The 16550-nt window shown below is 40.6% G+C and overlaps 3 protein-coding genes across 3 annotated transcripts; 1 reads left to right on the plus strand and 2 right to left on the minus strand.

The window, feature by feature from the left end:
• Positions 1-140: 140 nt before the first annotated feature.
• On the minus strand, positions 141-2770 carry nr0b2b (nuclear receptor subfamily 0, group B, member 2b). The gene is made up of 2 exons (XM_083680967.1): positions 2116-2770; positions 141-1900 (listed from the first exon to the last, which is right to left on the minus strand). Exons 1-2 carry the CDS (start codon positions 2678-2680, stop codon positions 1653-1655), a joined length of 813 nt encoding a protein of 270 aa, XP_083537093.1. The 5' UTR covers positions 2681-2770; the 3' UTR covers positions 141-1652.
• Positions 2771-3667: 897 nt separating this feature from the next.
• Positions 3668-7009, plus strand: nudc (nudC nuclear distribution protein). The gene is made up of 9 exons (XM_083681154.1): positions 3668-3844; positions 4152-4229; positions 4476-4691; positions 4794-4883; positions 5011-5124; positions 5364-5558; positions 5653-5736; positions 5887-6005; positions 6643-7009. Exons 1-9 carry the CDS (start codon positions 3770-3772, stop codon positions 6692-6694), a joined length of 1023 nt encoding a protein of 340 aa, XP_083537280.1. The 5' UTR covers positions 3668-3769; the 3' UTR covers positions 6695-7009.
• Positions 7010-13294: 6285 nt separating this feature from the next.
• Positions 13295-16091, minus strand: tbxta (T-box transcription factor Ta; the record flags this gene model as incomplete). Its single annotated transcript, XM_083680059.1, has 8 exons — positions 13295-13553; positions 13692-13815; positions 13984-14157; positions 14318-14379; positions 14508-14569; positions 14686-14820; positions 15169-15433; positions 15907-16091. The coding sequence occupies 8 exons, from the start codon at positions 16089-16091 to the stop codon at positions 13295-13297; spliced, it is 1266 nt and encodes a 421-aa protein (XP_083536185.1).
• Positions 16092-16550: the final 459 nt, after the last annotated feature.

A 16550-nucleotide genomic window follows, 5' to 3' on the forward strand; every position in this document is an offset into this window, starting at 1 on the left:
TGTCCTTTTGTTTCATTATGCACTGTGTGTGGCTCTTTATAAATATACATGTATTATGAATGACGAGCAAAAAATATAATTGATTGATATTGAATATACATTTTCAGGAAACTGTGCATAGTTTTCTCTGTTAGGAATTTCACCAGGCAAGTATTTAGACTGGTTCATTTTAATTAAATAGTTTACCAGTAAAAGAGAAAAAAAGTCCAAGAGTCCAAGAGAAGTAAAAGAGTCCACTCTTTTTTGTGCTGTTGACATAAAAGCCCTGTGTTCCTCTGTTTTTATTATTTCTAAAAGCATTTCCACTAGGGTGACTGGACACAAGTCAACAAGTCGCTCATGCATTGCCATTTACCATTCAATCTACAACCCAATCTTGAGTTTATGTGCTTGAGCTGAAGGAGTTCTGTAGATTATAGATTCAGAAAAGGGGCGTCAACAGCAGTCTAAGGCCCTGCAGGCTATGAAAACCACCTGTCATGCCTGAAGTGACACAGAAAATAAGCTCTGGCAGGAGCTCTGGGACTTCATTTGTGCCTCCTGGAACCAACTTTTGTCTAAGGCAGCAATAAAATGATTTTGGCTACAAAACTAAATGGCCACTTATTTTTGTTAAAATAGGCAAATTACAGACTGGCTTACAGCCTAAAAAGGTTAGCCTGGGTTATGTTATATTTTATTTGCCCCTGTGGCATAGTGAGAATTCTGACAGCTGAGTCAGTGTATTTCATGCTGCCATTCACCTAGCTTCAGTCACAATATGTTGAAGATGATCTCTTATCTTACTCTACTAAACAATGTTGTTCCATTTCGTCATGTGCCCTCGCGTTTACTCATAAACATGAGGTAAAACCGGTTATTCTGGTTCTACTCAATGGTGGGAAATGTACCTATTTTAGCAGTAGGTTTATGGGAAATGGTTTATAGGAAATGATTGATATATTGCTGAATTTGTGAGTACATCCATGGCACAATTGCTGCATTATGTTTGGCCTTCTTTTTCCCCCCTCAGCATACAATAGAGTTTGACTGGGCTCTACATGTTTTGATGCAGAACAGCACAGGTCACATGAGTCAGGAGAATTTTAGGTACTCTCCGTACCAGATTGTTTTGTGTCTGTCAACAACTTATAGCGTTCTGTTGTCTCATGTTTTCTTAGTACTCTAGCAATGTACTCATCCTGATAAACTTGCTTTAATCTATTCCAAAGAATATTGTGTTGATTCTTTGGGCATTATCAGCTCTAGATTATGATATTGATTCAAAGTAAATATAAATCTGATAAGTTTAGATTCTTTTTGATTTACTCTACATGAAAAGTTAGTACTTCTATTTTGTTGTGACATGGAGACTGCCACAAGGGGGAGCTAGAATACACATAATGTCAACAAATTGCTGTATGATCATTATAACAGTATATTTCCTCCAAATGTATACTTTGAAATGTGTGCAATAGAGAGTAAAACATGGTCAAGTGAAAACCTGTATTGCTTTGTTGTTATACTTGTCATAGAAAAACCTTTATTGCTTTGTTGTTATATTTGTCATAGAAAAAATCTTAAAATATAATTTACCAAAACACTCTCTCACACACACACAGACGCACACAAGTATTTGCCACCTATAAAAGAGTTATTAGTAGCTCTCAGCTTTAATCTTGTCTAACGAAAAGCATCTCACTTAACAAATCAAATAGATCTGACTGTGCAATAACAGGTCTGAAGAAAAGTTCGGTAATGAGGCTTTGACTGACAGTCTGTATAGTGGACACTGCAAGGAGGATGCGGCTGAAACGTCCCAGGTCTCCTGGATGCAATGTGCCGATGACACTCTGCAGTGCTCGCTGGGCCTCTTGTTGGAGACCTTCAATAAATAAAGTGGTGCTTAGTCCTTGAACATCTGTGAAGTGCAGGAAAGGGAAATTAGTGTTTTAATGAGTGGAAGTCCTGTATTCAATCAGTGTATCAGTTAAACAGAAGAATACATTCATTTGCCATCTTTTCGCATGTTTGATTATTGCCAAAATGAAGGAAAACAGGCTAATTATGTGTTTAAATGTAAATATATAAATATGAATATAACATTATGCAATTCTAAATAGAACAGATATTTACCTGGATTGAATAACATTGCACCCTTCAGATATGCATATTCCTTAGGACTGAGATCAAGAGCCCAGAGTTTATGCAAGCAGGATCTGAGTTTTTGCACTCCTGCCAGGGTGGGCAATGACCTTTTCTCCTCATCGCCCCTTTGCCCCTGTCCATTGAGGAGAATCCGTCGCAGCTTGCTGGCATCTGGCATATCAGTCACCTCGAAGACAATCTTCTCTTGGGCAAGTCCCAGGACGAAGAGGGGGACCCAGCAGTCTCGGAGTAGTGATAACTGGTCCTCTGCTGGAAGTTGATTGAAGGAGGGTAAGCTACTCATGAAGCGGATGGTTTTGACCACCACATCAGATGCAATTTGACTGGTGCCCTCAGGGTTCTTCAGGCATACTGCCCTCCGCTGCTCACAGTGACAGCTGTAAGGCATTGCGTAGTTGTTCATGTTGGCAATGGTCAGGCCACCGCTGTCCCTCTGGCTGAGGATGTTATACAAGATGGTGTGAGGATATTGCTCCCGGTATCCTGAGCAACAGCAGTTGGTTTTTATCTCATCAAGAATAGGTAACATCATGGATGAGATATCTCTAGCTTTACAGAGCTACAGAGAAGAGAGTGCAGCCTTCTCCCTTTAACAATGCGATCAGCAACTGTCACACTCCTGTATACAGTTGAACTCAAGTAGCCGAAGTTCTATTTATAGAAGATATCCTCGACAAGCTAAGGCAGCCTTGAACCTGCCCCTTGAAGCCTCACACACGTAGAACAACAGAATGACCCTGGACTGCTCACTGAGTTAGGTTCCCTCCACGTGGAGGCGATAAGGCATATTCAATACAACAGTGACAGCTGCACAGGCGGAGAAGTAAGGGAGGAGGCGGGGTGAATGACATTTATCATGTTTACCTCAGTCATTAACTCAGCCTGTACCAGGCTACCAAGGACTGACGGGGTCAATGCTCAGACTGACTGCCATCCTCCCACACCTTACGTGCTGGAAAGGGCAAATTCAGACTCATGAGTAATGAATTATTCTGAATGTTCCACATTTAGGTTTTAAACATACTTTTAAAGTTAATTGTTCAACGTGCGCAATACTAATTATTCAGCATACACACTAAAACTACACACATTCATAATCAGATTATTTTTAGAATCTCACTTTTAAAAGGCTTGATTGATAACTTTGGCAATGTGTGATCTGAAAGGTTAGACAAACTGATTTGACATAAACACAAAGATTTGCATTAATCTGCTTTTATTTAGACCATTTGACCAATTTGTAGTTTACATGCAGGTTATAATAGAGTGATGAAATTACCATAATCTATGAATCTTTAATTTTTACAAAAATCTAATATTGATTAGATCCTGAGCTCTAGAATATTCTGTCCCCCAGTGCATTCCGTTTCCCACTGTCACACTGCCATGCTTGAAAGAACATCTCGTTTCCCACTGTCATGCTTGTAAGACCATCTTGTTGGCTTTTTTGTGTGTCACTCCAAAAAGTATGCCTCTCATTGGATTTCCATCATCAGGGCGGTGCTTGTTTCCAGGAAGTAGTGTTTGTTGTAGCGTGACTTGACTTCACGTTGCTGTCTTAGCAGTTTTTGCTAGTCAATCTAACATTGTTTTGTAAATCAACCACATATTACGACTAATTATGGGTGATGATGACGAAAAATATGACGGAATGTTGCTTGTTATGGCACAACAGCATGAAGGAGGGGTGCGAGAGGTAAAATATCTAGCTATCAAGCTAATAGTAGCTAGCTAACGGTTGCTAACAAGCATTTTCACCATACCTGAGGTTGCTATCTAATTTATTTGATGAGTATGGGGAGGGGGGGGACTGCCTATTATATAAAGAAACCTATATATTCTTTATATAATATAAAGAAAGAAATTATAGAAAGCTAATAAACTAGCTATCTATATGTATGACACCTTAGCCTCCATCTATTCATGAATGCACATCCATGACTTCCCAATTGAATCATTTAGCTAGCTAACCATCTAACATTTTTTTGTTTTTATCTCAACAGTTGGTCAACACGTTTTTCAGCTTCCTCCGGCGTAAAACAGATTTCTTCACCGGTGGAGATGCTGGTGCACCAGAGAAGGCGAGTCCCTCAAGAACACACATGTATAGTTAGGCCTGGTGCATCCTATTCATTCTAGCTAACTGGCTTATAACAATTCAGTTTGTTACTTTGGTAATCGCCTCCCACTCAGGTGATGTATTGCTGTGTTTTGATTATAGTTGAAGTACTGTTCTATATTGTAAATTGAATGTTGGCATTATTGCTCAAACAGGAGCAATGTATCGTAGATGCACAGTAATGTTTCTCTCATTCCCTGTCTCCCAGCTGGTGAAGGAGTCCTTCGCTCATCACAGTCAGATTGCCCTGAAAGTCCACAAGGAGAAGCAGTCCAGACAGGAAAAGGAGAAGCTTGAGAAGGCAGAGAGGGCTGCCAAGCTGGCTGAGGAAGAGAAGACGAAGAAGAAGAAGGATTCAGACCAGCCCAAAATCAAGGAACTGACAGACGAAGAGGCAGAGAGGCTTCAGTCTGAAATAGACCAAGTAAGAACCATCATGTTTATTCAGGTGTGGTATATGCTCCCACAGTTAGTTTTTCTTATGTTATGTTCTGTTGTAATGTCTTGGTTGTTGCTATTGTTTTAGCAAAAGAAACAAGAAGAGAAGAAGGAGGACTCAAAGACAAATGCAACAGCAGAACCTCCATCTGAGAAAAAAGAGAAAGGAGACAAGGGGGTAAGAGAATAAGTTCTAATGCAACCCAGTTATATGATCATATGCTTTGTTTTAGCTGACGTGTGCATGATCAATTTAAATTCGGTCGCTTGACTAGGTTAATCTCCCTCTTCTTAATTTATGTCAGTCGGAATCAGAGGGAGAAGAGGATGAGAAAGACAAGAACAAGATAAAGCCTAATGCTGGCAATGGAGCTGACCTGCCCAACTATCGGTGGACTCAAAGCCTGTCTGAAGTGGATGTAAGTTTATTTCCCTTTTGCCTAAAGTGTAGTGTTGCCCTTTTGCCTAGAGTGTTAGTCATGTTCCTGAGCACATGGTTGTTTTGACATTTGTGAAGTATTGTGTGCTGGGTTTATTTGGCCAATCCCTAGCCTCTCTCTCCCTTCAATCACCATGCTTATATCATTCATGTCTTGATCATTAATGACAGTACTCCAGGGGCTAGGGGTTGGTTTCATTTTTGTCCTCTCACCCCCAGCTAGTGGTCCCCTTTGATGTGAATTTCCGGATGAAGGGGAAGGATGTTGTGGTGGACATCCAGAGACGCTCACTGAAAGTGGGCCTGAAAGGACATCCTCCTGTGATCGATGGACAGCTGTACAACGATGTGAAGGTGGAGGAGAGCTCCTGGCTGATTGAGGACGGCAAGGTGGTCACCGTCCACCTGGAGAAGGTATGAAAACAAAGTGCTGGAGTACTGAGATCTTTTAGTCATGGTGCAGCATGGATGCAGGGATTGAACTGAATCATGTTTTTAACTGTCTCAGATTAACAAAATGGAGTGGTGGAACAAAATAGTGACCACAGATGAAGAGATCAACACAAAGAAAATCTGTCCAGAGAATTCAAAGGTAACCAACTTCAAGCTCAGTCTGCAGTCCTTTAGCAGCTTATATTGCAAGAGAAAGCATATCCCCCCCTTGTTTTATAATTGAAAAAGCAATCAACCAATCTCCTACTAAAATACTCTCATTCATTCCCCTCCTATTTCTGGCAAACAGCTGTCAGACCTTGATGGAGAGACACGCGGTATGGTGGAGAAGATGATGTTCGACCAGAGGCAGAAATCAATGGGTCTACCCACCTCAGAAGAGCAGAAAAAACAAGACATTCTCAAAAAGTAAGTTTTAAGTTAAACAGATGTACGTTTCATCTGTATAGTGAATATGAAAGCAGGCTGCCTTCTGTGCTCCTACTGTTTCATGTCAAGGCCAGGTCACACAGTGTAATTGCTGCAATAAAGACTGAGTGATCTGTACCAGCTTCCCTAGGGACCAACAATGACCTCATCCATCGTGCATTCTGAAGGTGTCTGAGGACACCTTCAGATAAAACCAGAAAGGAGTTTTATCAACACAGTTTGAATAGTGTCCTTGTTTTTTGGCCACACTTTTTCTCAAGGTGGTCGGTTGGCCCGCTTCGTCAGATTGTAGTCCGTGAACTCCAAGATGAAAAATCCAATTCACTTTTCTTTTTCTTTTTTTGGTTCTGGTAACCGTTTCTGTCTAAGTCAAAGCTTGAAAATCAATAAGCTAACTTAAGGACTAATCAAACACTAATTAGTCATACAAGAAAACGTACAAGAAAACCGTAAGCACTTAACGCTTATATTAGCTGTTTGAAAAAATCCAGATGGGAAAAGTCAATGGTGATTTTCTTCTTGAACCGGTTGTTTAGACTCGTTTGTTTTCTATGGAGGATTAGGGTTTGTAGTTACTGTTCATTGACTCATTATATGACCCCTTTTGTGTTTTTAGGTTCATGTCTCAGCATCCAGAGATGGACTTCTCCAAAGCCAAATTCAGCTGAGAGCTGCTACTTGTCAACAAACATCTCCTATTCTGCCCAAGAAACCAATGGCTTTGAATCCCTATCCAAATCAACCTCTGGTGCCGATCTAACAGAAGAACTAAACCTCCTCTATATTTCTCTTTTCTTTCTCTCTATTCAAAACATTCTGTCTGTTGTTCTATCTGTCCACTTGAGGACTTGGATTCAGTTTGCTGTAACAGAAGCTTGATGACTGTAACTTCCACCGCTTTGTTCTGTTGCATGTGTTGATGTGTTCTGAATTAAGAAATGTTTGGAATTTTCTTTTTTTTAAATAAATGAATTCAAACCGCACGTATGTCGTCTTTACTTTTCTGAGAAAACACATTTCTGCAAAGTCAGGTGATGTCAGATTAAGCATTTAAACCTGGTGGTTTTACTGTAACTGTAATGAGAAAAGTTGTGAAGGGCAAGTGTTAAGTGTCCCATTTTTTTTATTTGCTCTCATTTGCTTTGTTATGAATTGAAAGTTTACTGCCATAAAAAGAGTTGAAGGCCAGGTTAACAGGTTGGTCATTTTGCCAGCCCTCCAAGTCATTGACCTCTGGTATTGTTTTTGGATAACGTCCAAGCTTATGGGCTGTTGCAGAATGACATTTTGAATATGTTTTTTGCAACAAACCATGGGTGGTGACCACCATGTGGTGCTATTGCATAATAGTACAGTAAGTGCTGTCCTTGAGGTCAGAGACGTTTTGTACGGCTCATGAATTACATTGAACATGGCAGCAGAATAAGACAAGAATATCATAAGTAGCAGACTTCAGCAGCCGTTCACTGAGTAGATAACATGGCTTTAACTGGGTTACTAGGTGAGGTCACCAAGATATATTATACAGATCGAGATGTAGAACCCCATATCACCAAGGAAAATACTACTTATCGAAATTACAAGGAATGGATTACTTTGCATAAGTGTTGATAAATGTCTTCTAAATGTTTGACACTTCTTACTCTTCATATGTAAACCCAAACTCAAGTTTTTTTTTAAATATTTTGTCTTAGATTCTCTTACATACTATACATCCACAAGGGAGCAGTGTTTTACTTCTAATGTCAGTAGACTGTTACAGTGTATTATTGATTTTCACTGTTTACTTATTTTAACACAACAGCAAAATGATGATCTTTATAATTGATTAATTTGATGTTTCTATGAGGAAAACTGAATAACCTGTCATGTTATTCTATATACTTATCTATGTGTCCAGGCGTATGCTACTGTCACCCAAGTTTACTGTGTGCACGTGTTACTGTTATATGTTGTATGGTTGTTGTTGTTGTTGTTGTTGTTGCTGTGTTTACTGCATAACACCTTTCCCAATCGAGACAATAAAGATACCGATTGATTGATTGACCAATAACCATGTTTTGGTCATTTGTATATAGTGTATAAGTGTATAAGCATTCTAAGAAAGATGGTATTCTTACAGTAACCCTTATTTCTCTCACTATATAATAACTCTTCAGAAAATGCCTTATTTGGGACGAAGTATCAAGTAGTAAATGGCTTGTAAATCTAGAGCAAATGGTTCATATTCGATTTAGTCTAAAAAGTCAATAAAATAAATGTGATTTTGGCTGCAATGTGGCATATATAATTCAGGCTAAATTGAACTTCCAAAGTAAGTGTCAGACATTGTTTTCTATGTATCACACATGCTTGATGTATTCACCTCAGCACTTGGTCTCATTATCAACATGGTTAATAATCAACATGTTATTATCAATGGGTAAAGGCCACTGTTTCTCACATAGACCACATTAGACATCTTGTATCTCTGCTAAGTGTCATCTTAGTGGAGAGAGACCAGTTTGTTTACAAGTCTACTTTATGCAACTGTCCACAGCTAACTTGACTGGGCCTGTCAGGATGGTGAGAGTGTCACCATCTTGCTGGTGACTGTAGGTGACATTAGCTTATGCTAGCTAGCAAGTGTTCCAGATGTGTGAAATTGCACATGTATAATAAAAGCCTTTCAGAAGCTTTGATATTGTTTCCTTTTTTCTGATTATGTCACACAGTGTATGGTCTGGCAATACTGTATGTCTCTGAAAATAAAATGTTTTGTTTTTTTATGAATGCTAATTATTCTATGACTGATCAACATAAAACATTCTGTAATTCCTCACATGTAGCTAAAAATATGATTCCAGAGTTTTTGTATCTTATTTTTCTTTTGACAAATCTGTGTAAAGGCTATTCATTTATGAGGCCACATGCGACTGGTGTAACAATAATAATAATACTACTACTACTAATAATAATAATATGTTTTATTTGTATTGCGCTTTTCTAGAAACTCAAAGACACGTTACATCTGGGAAACCTAACCCTAAAAAATAAAATAAACATGAATAAATAAAAAAGAAGATAAATCAAACATTTAAAGCAATTTTAAAAAGGTAGGTCTTAAGAGAACATTTGAAGGAGGACAGTGGGAGCATCCCTGGGCTCACTGGAGAGAGCATTCCAGAGGCGGGGAGCCACGAAGCAGCAGAAGGCCCCCCAGGTTTTGAGCCTTGCTCTGCTGTAGCTACACTGAGGTTTTCACAATATAACGAAAGAAGATGAGAGTACTTTTAGCCTGCTCATTTTCTCAGTCACTAATAAGAGTTAGTCAGAGGTCCTCCTTGCATTCACCGGAGGCTCTTGTTCCAGAATTAGCAGCCTGAGTACACTTTCTCTCACTCGGCCAAATGACTGCCTGGCCTGCTGTGGGGTAGGGTTGGGTGGGTGTATGACTGGCAGAGGTTGAGGGCAGGGGGAGAGGTAGAACCCACTCAGCTGAGAGCAATGTCTCACCCAGGTATGAGAATTTCTTCATTAACGAAGACACACAGACATCTGAGGATGGGGTTGGCAGGGTGGGGGTATGCGGGCGTGGGGGGGGTGGTCTGCAAATACACCGCCTCCTCTGCTCCGCTGACTAGCTGTTCCAGACTTGACGACTTGTTTTTGGCGGCGGCCTCTCATAAATCACCCAGAAGGCTTTGCTCCATGACTCAACGTCATAATCATGGTGTTTGCAGAGGCCTCTCTCTCTTACACTGCTTGCTCTGCGAAATATTCCTGGAAATTGAGGAATACGTGAGAGGACACCTAGCCAAGGAGAATGTCTGTCTCTGCTCTAGAGTAACTTATTGTCAGGAGCTTATTAGTTGAATTGAGAATAACAGCTTGATGGAGGTCTGTCAATGAATCCCCAAACAGAATCCCCAGCAAATGGTTTTGGTAGCTGTAAAGTGCCAATACCTGGAAAACTATATTAACAGGAGAACGCGGCGCGCAGTCCAACTTCCCATAATGAGTCGCCAGACCGCATACAACACAATGAAGCTTATCAAACTTAATTTGCCTTTGGTGTTTGGGATCCACACACCCGCCCTCCTCACCTGGGTGCTGGGCACACTCTGTAGAGCGTATTTGGATCACACACACTTCCAGGGGTGGAGAGGAGGCCGCTGGGTAAAGACAGTCTCCAATTATCAATTAACGAGGACCAACAGTGACTGCAGGCCACAGCTTGCTGAGCAGCTCACCCACTGTGTGCTCAGCCCTCCAGAAGAACAAAGGCTGCAGTCACTGACTGTCTACAGCTACACACTCATCCCATAACAGACCAGGATGAGATGACTTCAGCCCAGCAGGGCCTGTTTACCATTCAGAGACTGAGCAAAGTCTCAGCTTGTGCAGCTCAATCAGCAAACATCCTCCTCATTGAGTCTGAGGAGTATCCATAAACAGTCTTACACACACACAAACACACACACACACACACACACACACACACACACACACACACACACACACACACTGAAAGATACACACATCATGTTGGTTCATACTTTAACACATCTAACACAACTGCTTTTATTCTTAGTCAAATTGGTATTGATAGAGTCACTTATTGTTGTTTAAAACAATTTATGTGTTATACAGTATGAACCAACATTATATAGATTTTAGACATATAGATTTTCACATATTCAATTCAGAAAATCTTTCGACCTTTCAGTCCTTGATTGTGAGACAGTTCCATGTGATAGTCACGGCTCCTTCAAGCAGCAGTAAAGTGTAGGTATTCTGAGGACTGCTGTTTCATTGGGAGCCTTTGCTCCAGAGTTCAGTACACAGAGCTGCTGTCATCGGCCATGCCAGCTGCATGTCACATTGCTCCTTCATTACTGTTTGCTGGTGGCCCTGTGACCCTGCAGCCTTCATTTGCGCCCTGGTGTGGAACACTCAATCACAGCCCTAAGACCACCGCTCTCTGGGCCTGTCAGACCGCTCTGGTGATGTAACTGGTATACTGGTATAAACTTAGCAACCTAAACCGATGTCCATCACAATTTATTCAGTCTTCAATGAATTATCATTTTCATTTTCCCGGTCTTTGTTTTTTCCCTTTACCAAAACAGTGTCTCGATACTGCAATTGATATTGGTGTTGTGATATGTCACTATGGCTTTTGTTGTTTCTGTTACCGTGGTTGTGTTATTTATCACATTTCAAATGTTCATTTGTAACTGATTGTACCACATTATCTAGACAAAATGAATACAATAAAATACTTTGTCAATACCTAAACACAATAAGAAAGTATATATTTGTGGTTATAATTGTTTTTATTTTTTAGGAAGTGAGGGAATATTGATATAGCCAAAGATAGAAAAGATGATTTTACCGTCACTTGCACCTAATACACTGCTAAAGAGAAATGCCATGAGGAAAGAATTTATATTTGAAAAACACAAAGACAGAAATCCATTAAGACAAGGGAGAGACAGTACGTTCAATGACACTGGGAGGTATTATTGGTTTTCATTTTAATTCTCTCCCCAGTGCTAGATGGTTTGGCATGTTGGCATATTGACATTTTGGGTTAATATACTTTTTGTTCAATGACACAGAATTCTTAATGTGTTAGCCGTGTGTCACACCTTTATGCAGATTGTAACAAAGGAGTGTAAGTGATGGAAACCCCTCGTATGGATTCCTCAACCTGCATGGTTCTCCCACTACTTGTTATTTCAATTACACAAGCCAAAGAGTCAAGATTCACTTCCCATAGCTGTGCTGCCGGTGCTATTTTTAGAATGCCCATCTAACAGAACAAAAGTTTATTGAATTTGGATGTAGCAGAGCACAACATCAGTGTAGGTAGAGTGATCCAACCATAGTCCTGTTATCAATTTAAAGGCAATTCCCTTATTAGTTTTTTTTCTGAATGTGTGAATGTTGAATGTAGCATTTAGTTGCCAATATCATTTGAGTAGTTGTGATAAGCTGTTGATACATTTTTGAGTTTCGACGATAAGCAATGTTATGAAACAAAACATTTCTGTGTCAATCAATATCAGTTCAGGTTTATATTGACCCACAGTATTTGTTCTGAAATATCCATAGCTCATGGATAAACAACATATGCCTCATTTTTGGGGATTTTCAGTTTTACGTTTGTTGATGAGCATTCCTTGTTGTTGAACATTCCTTAATTCTTAAAGAGAAGAAAAAACTTGGCAAATCACTTCAGGTTCACTCCGTAAGAATGGGAATGCCATGTATGTATACAGTATGAAAGAGAAACATTACAGACCACATGAAACAATATTTGAGAAAAACAAAGGAACTTTTAATTTATTATTAAAATGACATAAATAAAACTCACAATGAGTCCAACAAATACAAATAGATAGATATGTACATGTGATTTTGCCAGGAAGGGAATGTACACAGAGCTTTTGGAGCTACGTCTCAGCGACATGCTGTGCTTTTCACCTCGGCAGCTGTGTGAGGATACAAGGCACTTTGTTTCCTTCAGACTACGAAAAGCACACATTGACATTGGAACCAAATAAAGGTATATTTATATGGCAAACAATGAAAATGGAAGTTAATTTATTCTATATACACACATATACAATTTTCTTTTAGGTTAGGTCAACAAATTATTTAATCTTATTTATCTTTATAATAACAACAACAACACTGCAGTAGACAATCAACCATAAGTATTGGCCCCTTTAGTGACGTTGTGTGGGGGGGGGGGGGGGGGTGCATGAAATTTAACTTACATGAAGTACTTAGCTAATGAGCAATCAGAACATGGGGTCTGTGGGTGATTGTCTCATGCCAGTGTCTATGATTGTCTACGAGTAATTGTATACTACAATACTGAAGCATAGTAACGTTAACAAACCAGCAAATTGGATGATTGGGAAGTTATCTCATATCCCATTTATGGGCCTTCAGATTGTCTTTCGCTTGGAATTGCACTTGGGAGTGAACAACTCCCTTCCGCAGAGACAGCTTGTGTGTAACTTTAGAATGAACGATCTATGGACATGGCTTAGAGGGTCTTTGGAATGGATAGCCATAGCATTCTAGAACACAAGGTCTGAGAGGACCCTAGTCTCTCAGCTGGAGATAGGTCTTCTGAGATGGTCTGCCCTTCCCAAGCTATCTGTCCACATGGCATGTCTTTGCATTGCTTAAAAGCCTCCTGCTTTCAGAGCTGATTGTCGGCCAGCAGAATGGTCAAGGTGATGAGGACGATGGTGGTGGGTCGATGATGCTCAGTAGCTCTGAGCCACCGGTGCCCAGGACGCAGTGAGCCTGGCGATGGAGCTCTCAAACTGGGCGTCTCCCACTCCCACCTCGGTCAGGCTGGGGTCGTACATGGAGGAGGGCGAGGAGACGGGCAGCGAGGAGGTCAGGCCAGAGTAGGAGGAGCCCCTCAGGAACTGAGAGGTCAGACCGCCTGCAATTGACCCAGAGGCAGATCCTGAAGGGGTGAGGGTGGTCCCAGCCACAGACCACAGGCTAGGATACTGGCTATGGGACGAGAGGAAGGCAATGGGTCAGATTTCAATTATGATGGATCTGGTTGGTTATCATAGGGGTGCTTTTGAAGTAATAGCTTTGATGGTGAGACCAAAATTCTATTGAAAACTGTGATCAGGCGAGGCTTACCTGGAGTTGGAGGTGGAGTTGGTGGTGTGGCCCAGAGTACCCATCCCAGTGGAGTTGGGGATCTGCAGGGCTGACCAGCTGTCATGGGTGGGTAAGGCCCCTGAGGAGTTGTCCATGTAGTTGTCTGAAAATAAAGTGGGACAAGTATGGTGTTAAAGACAGCATATTTTACACAAAACATTGTTCTGATAAAATCAATTACATATAAAAATCCAGGAAATTCACTAAATTGCTTATGCAGTTATCTATGGCAAACTAATGCACTTGTGCAGTGCGAAGCGGATGGTCTTACTTGTGCTGGCACTGCGGTGGGGGTAGTGGCTGGGGTATGGGGCAGCCCTATGGCCTCTCAAGCTGGAGTACCTCTCACAGTAGGAACCAGAGGAATGGCCTGGAGCCGCACTGAACTGAGGGGGGCTACTGTTGGGGCAAATAGGGCCGTTCCCAGGTAGGAACCAACCACCAACTGTGGGGAGAAAGACATTTCGGGGATTAACAATGATAGTTAAGTTAATGATAGTCTTTGATAGTTACGTCACACAGTATTACTTGTTTAAGGGTTGAAAAGGGATAAGTACATTCTCAATTGACAGCAGTGTGTTTAAGTGCTTGAAGAGGAGACTTACGTTGAGAATATCCAGATTGCTGACTGTCGCCACTATGGTCTGGAACATCCTTATGATCACTCCTGCAATTCAAGAAATAAAATCAGAATTTTTACAACCATAGAAAACAACTAAATTGAAAAAGGCTTGTCATATTCCAGGCCTAATATCAGTTCCAGGCAAAATATCAGGCATAAAATCCTCCTCTTACCTCTCTTTGGCATCAAGGAACGCTTTAGCGAATGGATTGTGCTTGATCTTCAGCGCAGTGATCTAAAGGGTAGATTAATATGACAATTGTTAATGTTTCACCTTCCTATATTTTGTATTCCATATAATAAATTGTTGATCATGTAAAATATTGGAATGCTTTAGTCGGGGCAACCCACCTCTTCATTTTGGTAAGCAGTGACAGCGATGAACTGTGTCTCAGGGAAAGACTGGCTGCTGATCATTTTCTGAATCCCTCCAACCTTCACAATGTGTATCCTCGGCTCATACTTGTGCAGAGAATTCAGCATGATCTGAAACAACATATACATTTGTTCAATATTACAACAGAGCACAATCAGAACCATAAAAATGAAATTTCAAGAACAAATTTGAAATTAAATTTGAAGGGCAAATCAATGGAACCGGGTAGCCTTATGCAATAAAAGCCATAGCAAAATATATTTGCCAAATTGTGAGGATCGATTTTTTCCTCAATAAAGAATAACTTTGTAATGCAGCCCAGCAGGAAATAACATAATTAGTTTGACAGTAGGGCTGTCTGAAGGACCAAGTTGACTTTAATGTATTAGCATATAAATGAATATGCATACTAAATAAGAACAAAGTGAAAGGAACGATAAAAACAAATCGGGCATTACCTGTCCTCCCCCGTTGAGTTTATTGGACAGTTTGACTTTGCTGAACGAGACAGGCGCTTTCATCCAGTGCGCACCAAAATTTGGAGAGTCTGGGTGGATGTATACGCAACTTGGGCTCTGGGGCTCGGGTTTGCCCCCAGGAACCCACTCGCCATTAACGTATTTCCAACGGTTGTTGTCTGCCGCCACGAAATCCAAGAGGACAGAATACATTGCATTTGGATCCAATCCGGACACGCTTGCTCTTAGCACTGGAAACATCCGCCTGCAAGTTGCAAATAATAATAATTATACCACCAACGTCAACATGAAAATATAGCCATTTGCTGTCCGTTTGTTAAGTCTGTTTGATATGTATGTTATGCCATTTGTTATTTCTGTTGTTTGACAAAAGTCAATTGACACTGGACTTTTCCCCCAGTGTAAAACATATGATTGCGTTACTTAGAGTAGGCCTTGTAGCCTAACATTTAGGCCTTGGCTATATGAAATTGGACTACCTCATTAGGCATTAGGCAATTATAAAATTCTAATTGCTGTGGTTGTTCCAGAGTGGATTGATTCTCACAAGCAGCAACTGGCCTATTGAGTATCAAAGCCTCTGCGCATTAGTTGGCCTTAGAATGAAGCCAAATAAAACACAATTCCAATTCAAGGTTAATTGTGGTCCCAGTGAAGCAGGAATATAGACCTCTTAGGCCGTTTTTAGAACCAGGGCAAATAAAATAGGAACCATACCTTCCAGTCTTCGTGACAATCATTTCATTAGTTAATTCTTTAAATTTGGTCCATAATTCCGCATCATCTAGTCCGAGTTTAATATCCCGCTCGGAGGCATCACCTTTTTCGCTACCCTTCTGAAACTCGCTTTCGACGGCGCTAAGGAGATGGTCAAGTCGCTGGTCAGGGTTTGAAGAAGTCATATTTCCGAAGATGGTCTTCTTTTTTGAGATCCGCAAAAGTTGGTTGTCGGGATAAGAGGATTCACTGACTTGGTGAGTTTTGACAGTGAGATGAGTTGTACTGACTTGGAGCCCTGAGGCCTGATAATTTAAGGCCCCCCAGGGACCACATGGGGATAGTGGGCGTGGTATTTTGTTGTAGACCACACCCTCATGGCCTAGCCGTCTCGGCCGTCAGCTCGTCTCCTCTGAGGTCTCATATGCAGGAAGGCCCAAAGGCCCATCATGATTGCTACAACAGGATTGAGCATTGATAATACATCGTTTTTAATATCAAGGGTGGTCGAAATCATTTATTTTTTATTTTACAGCAACCGGATCTTTATAATCTCCTCTGACACATTATCCTTCATATGCATTTACTAAAACTGTTTATACAATCAGGATGTATTTGCCATCATAAATTGGTGTCTTCATATT

Source organism: Argentina silus, assembly GCF_951799395.1.
Source record: "Argentina silus genome assembly, chromosome: 11".
Lineage (NCBI taxonomy): Eukaryota > Metazoa > Chordata > Actinopteri > Argentiniformes > Argentinidae > Argentina > Argentina silus.

Coding starts and splice junctions, on each gene's coding strand:
- nudc (XM_083681154.1), top strand. CDS start 3,770: ATGGGTGATGATGACGAAAAATATGACGGAATGTTGCTTGTTATGGCA. Junction 4,884..5,010: donor AAGAGAAAGGAGACAAGGGG/GTAAGAGAATAA, acceptor AATTTATGTCAG/TCGGAATCAGAGGGAGAAGA. Junction 5,737..5,886: donor TCTGTCCAGAGAATTCAAAG/GTAACCAACTTC, acceptor TCTGGCAAACAG/CTGTCAGACCTTGATGGAGA.
- nr0b2b (XM_083680967.1), bottom strand. CDS start 2,680: ATGATGTTACCTATTCTTGATGAGATAAAAACCAACTGCTGTTGCTCA. Junction 1,901..2,115: donor TGCAATGTTATTCAATCCAG/GTAAATATCTGT, acceptor TGCACTTCACAG/ATGTTCAAGGACTAAGCACC.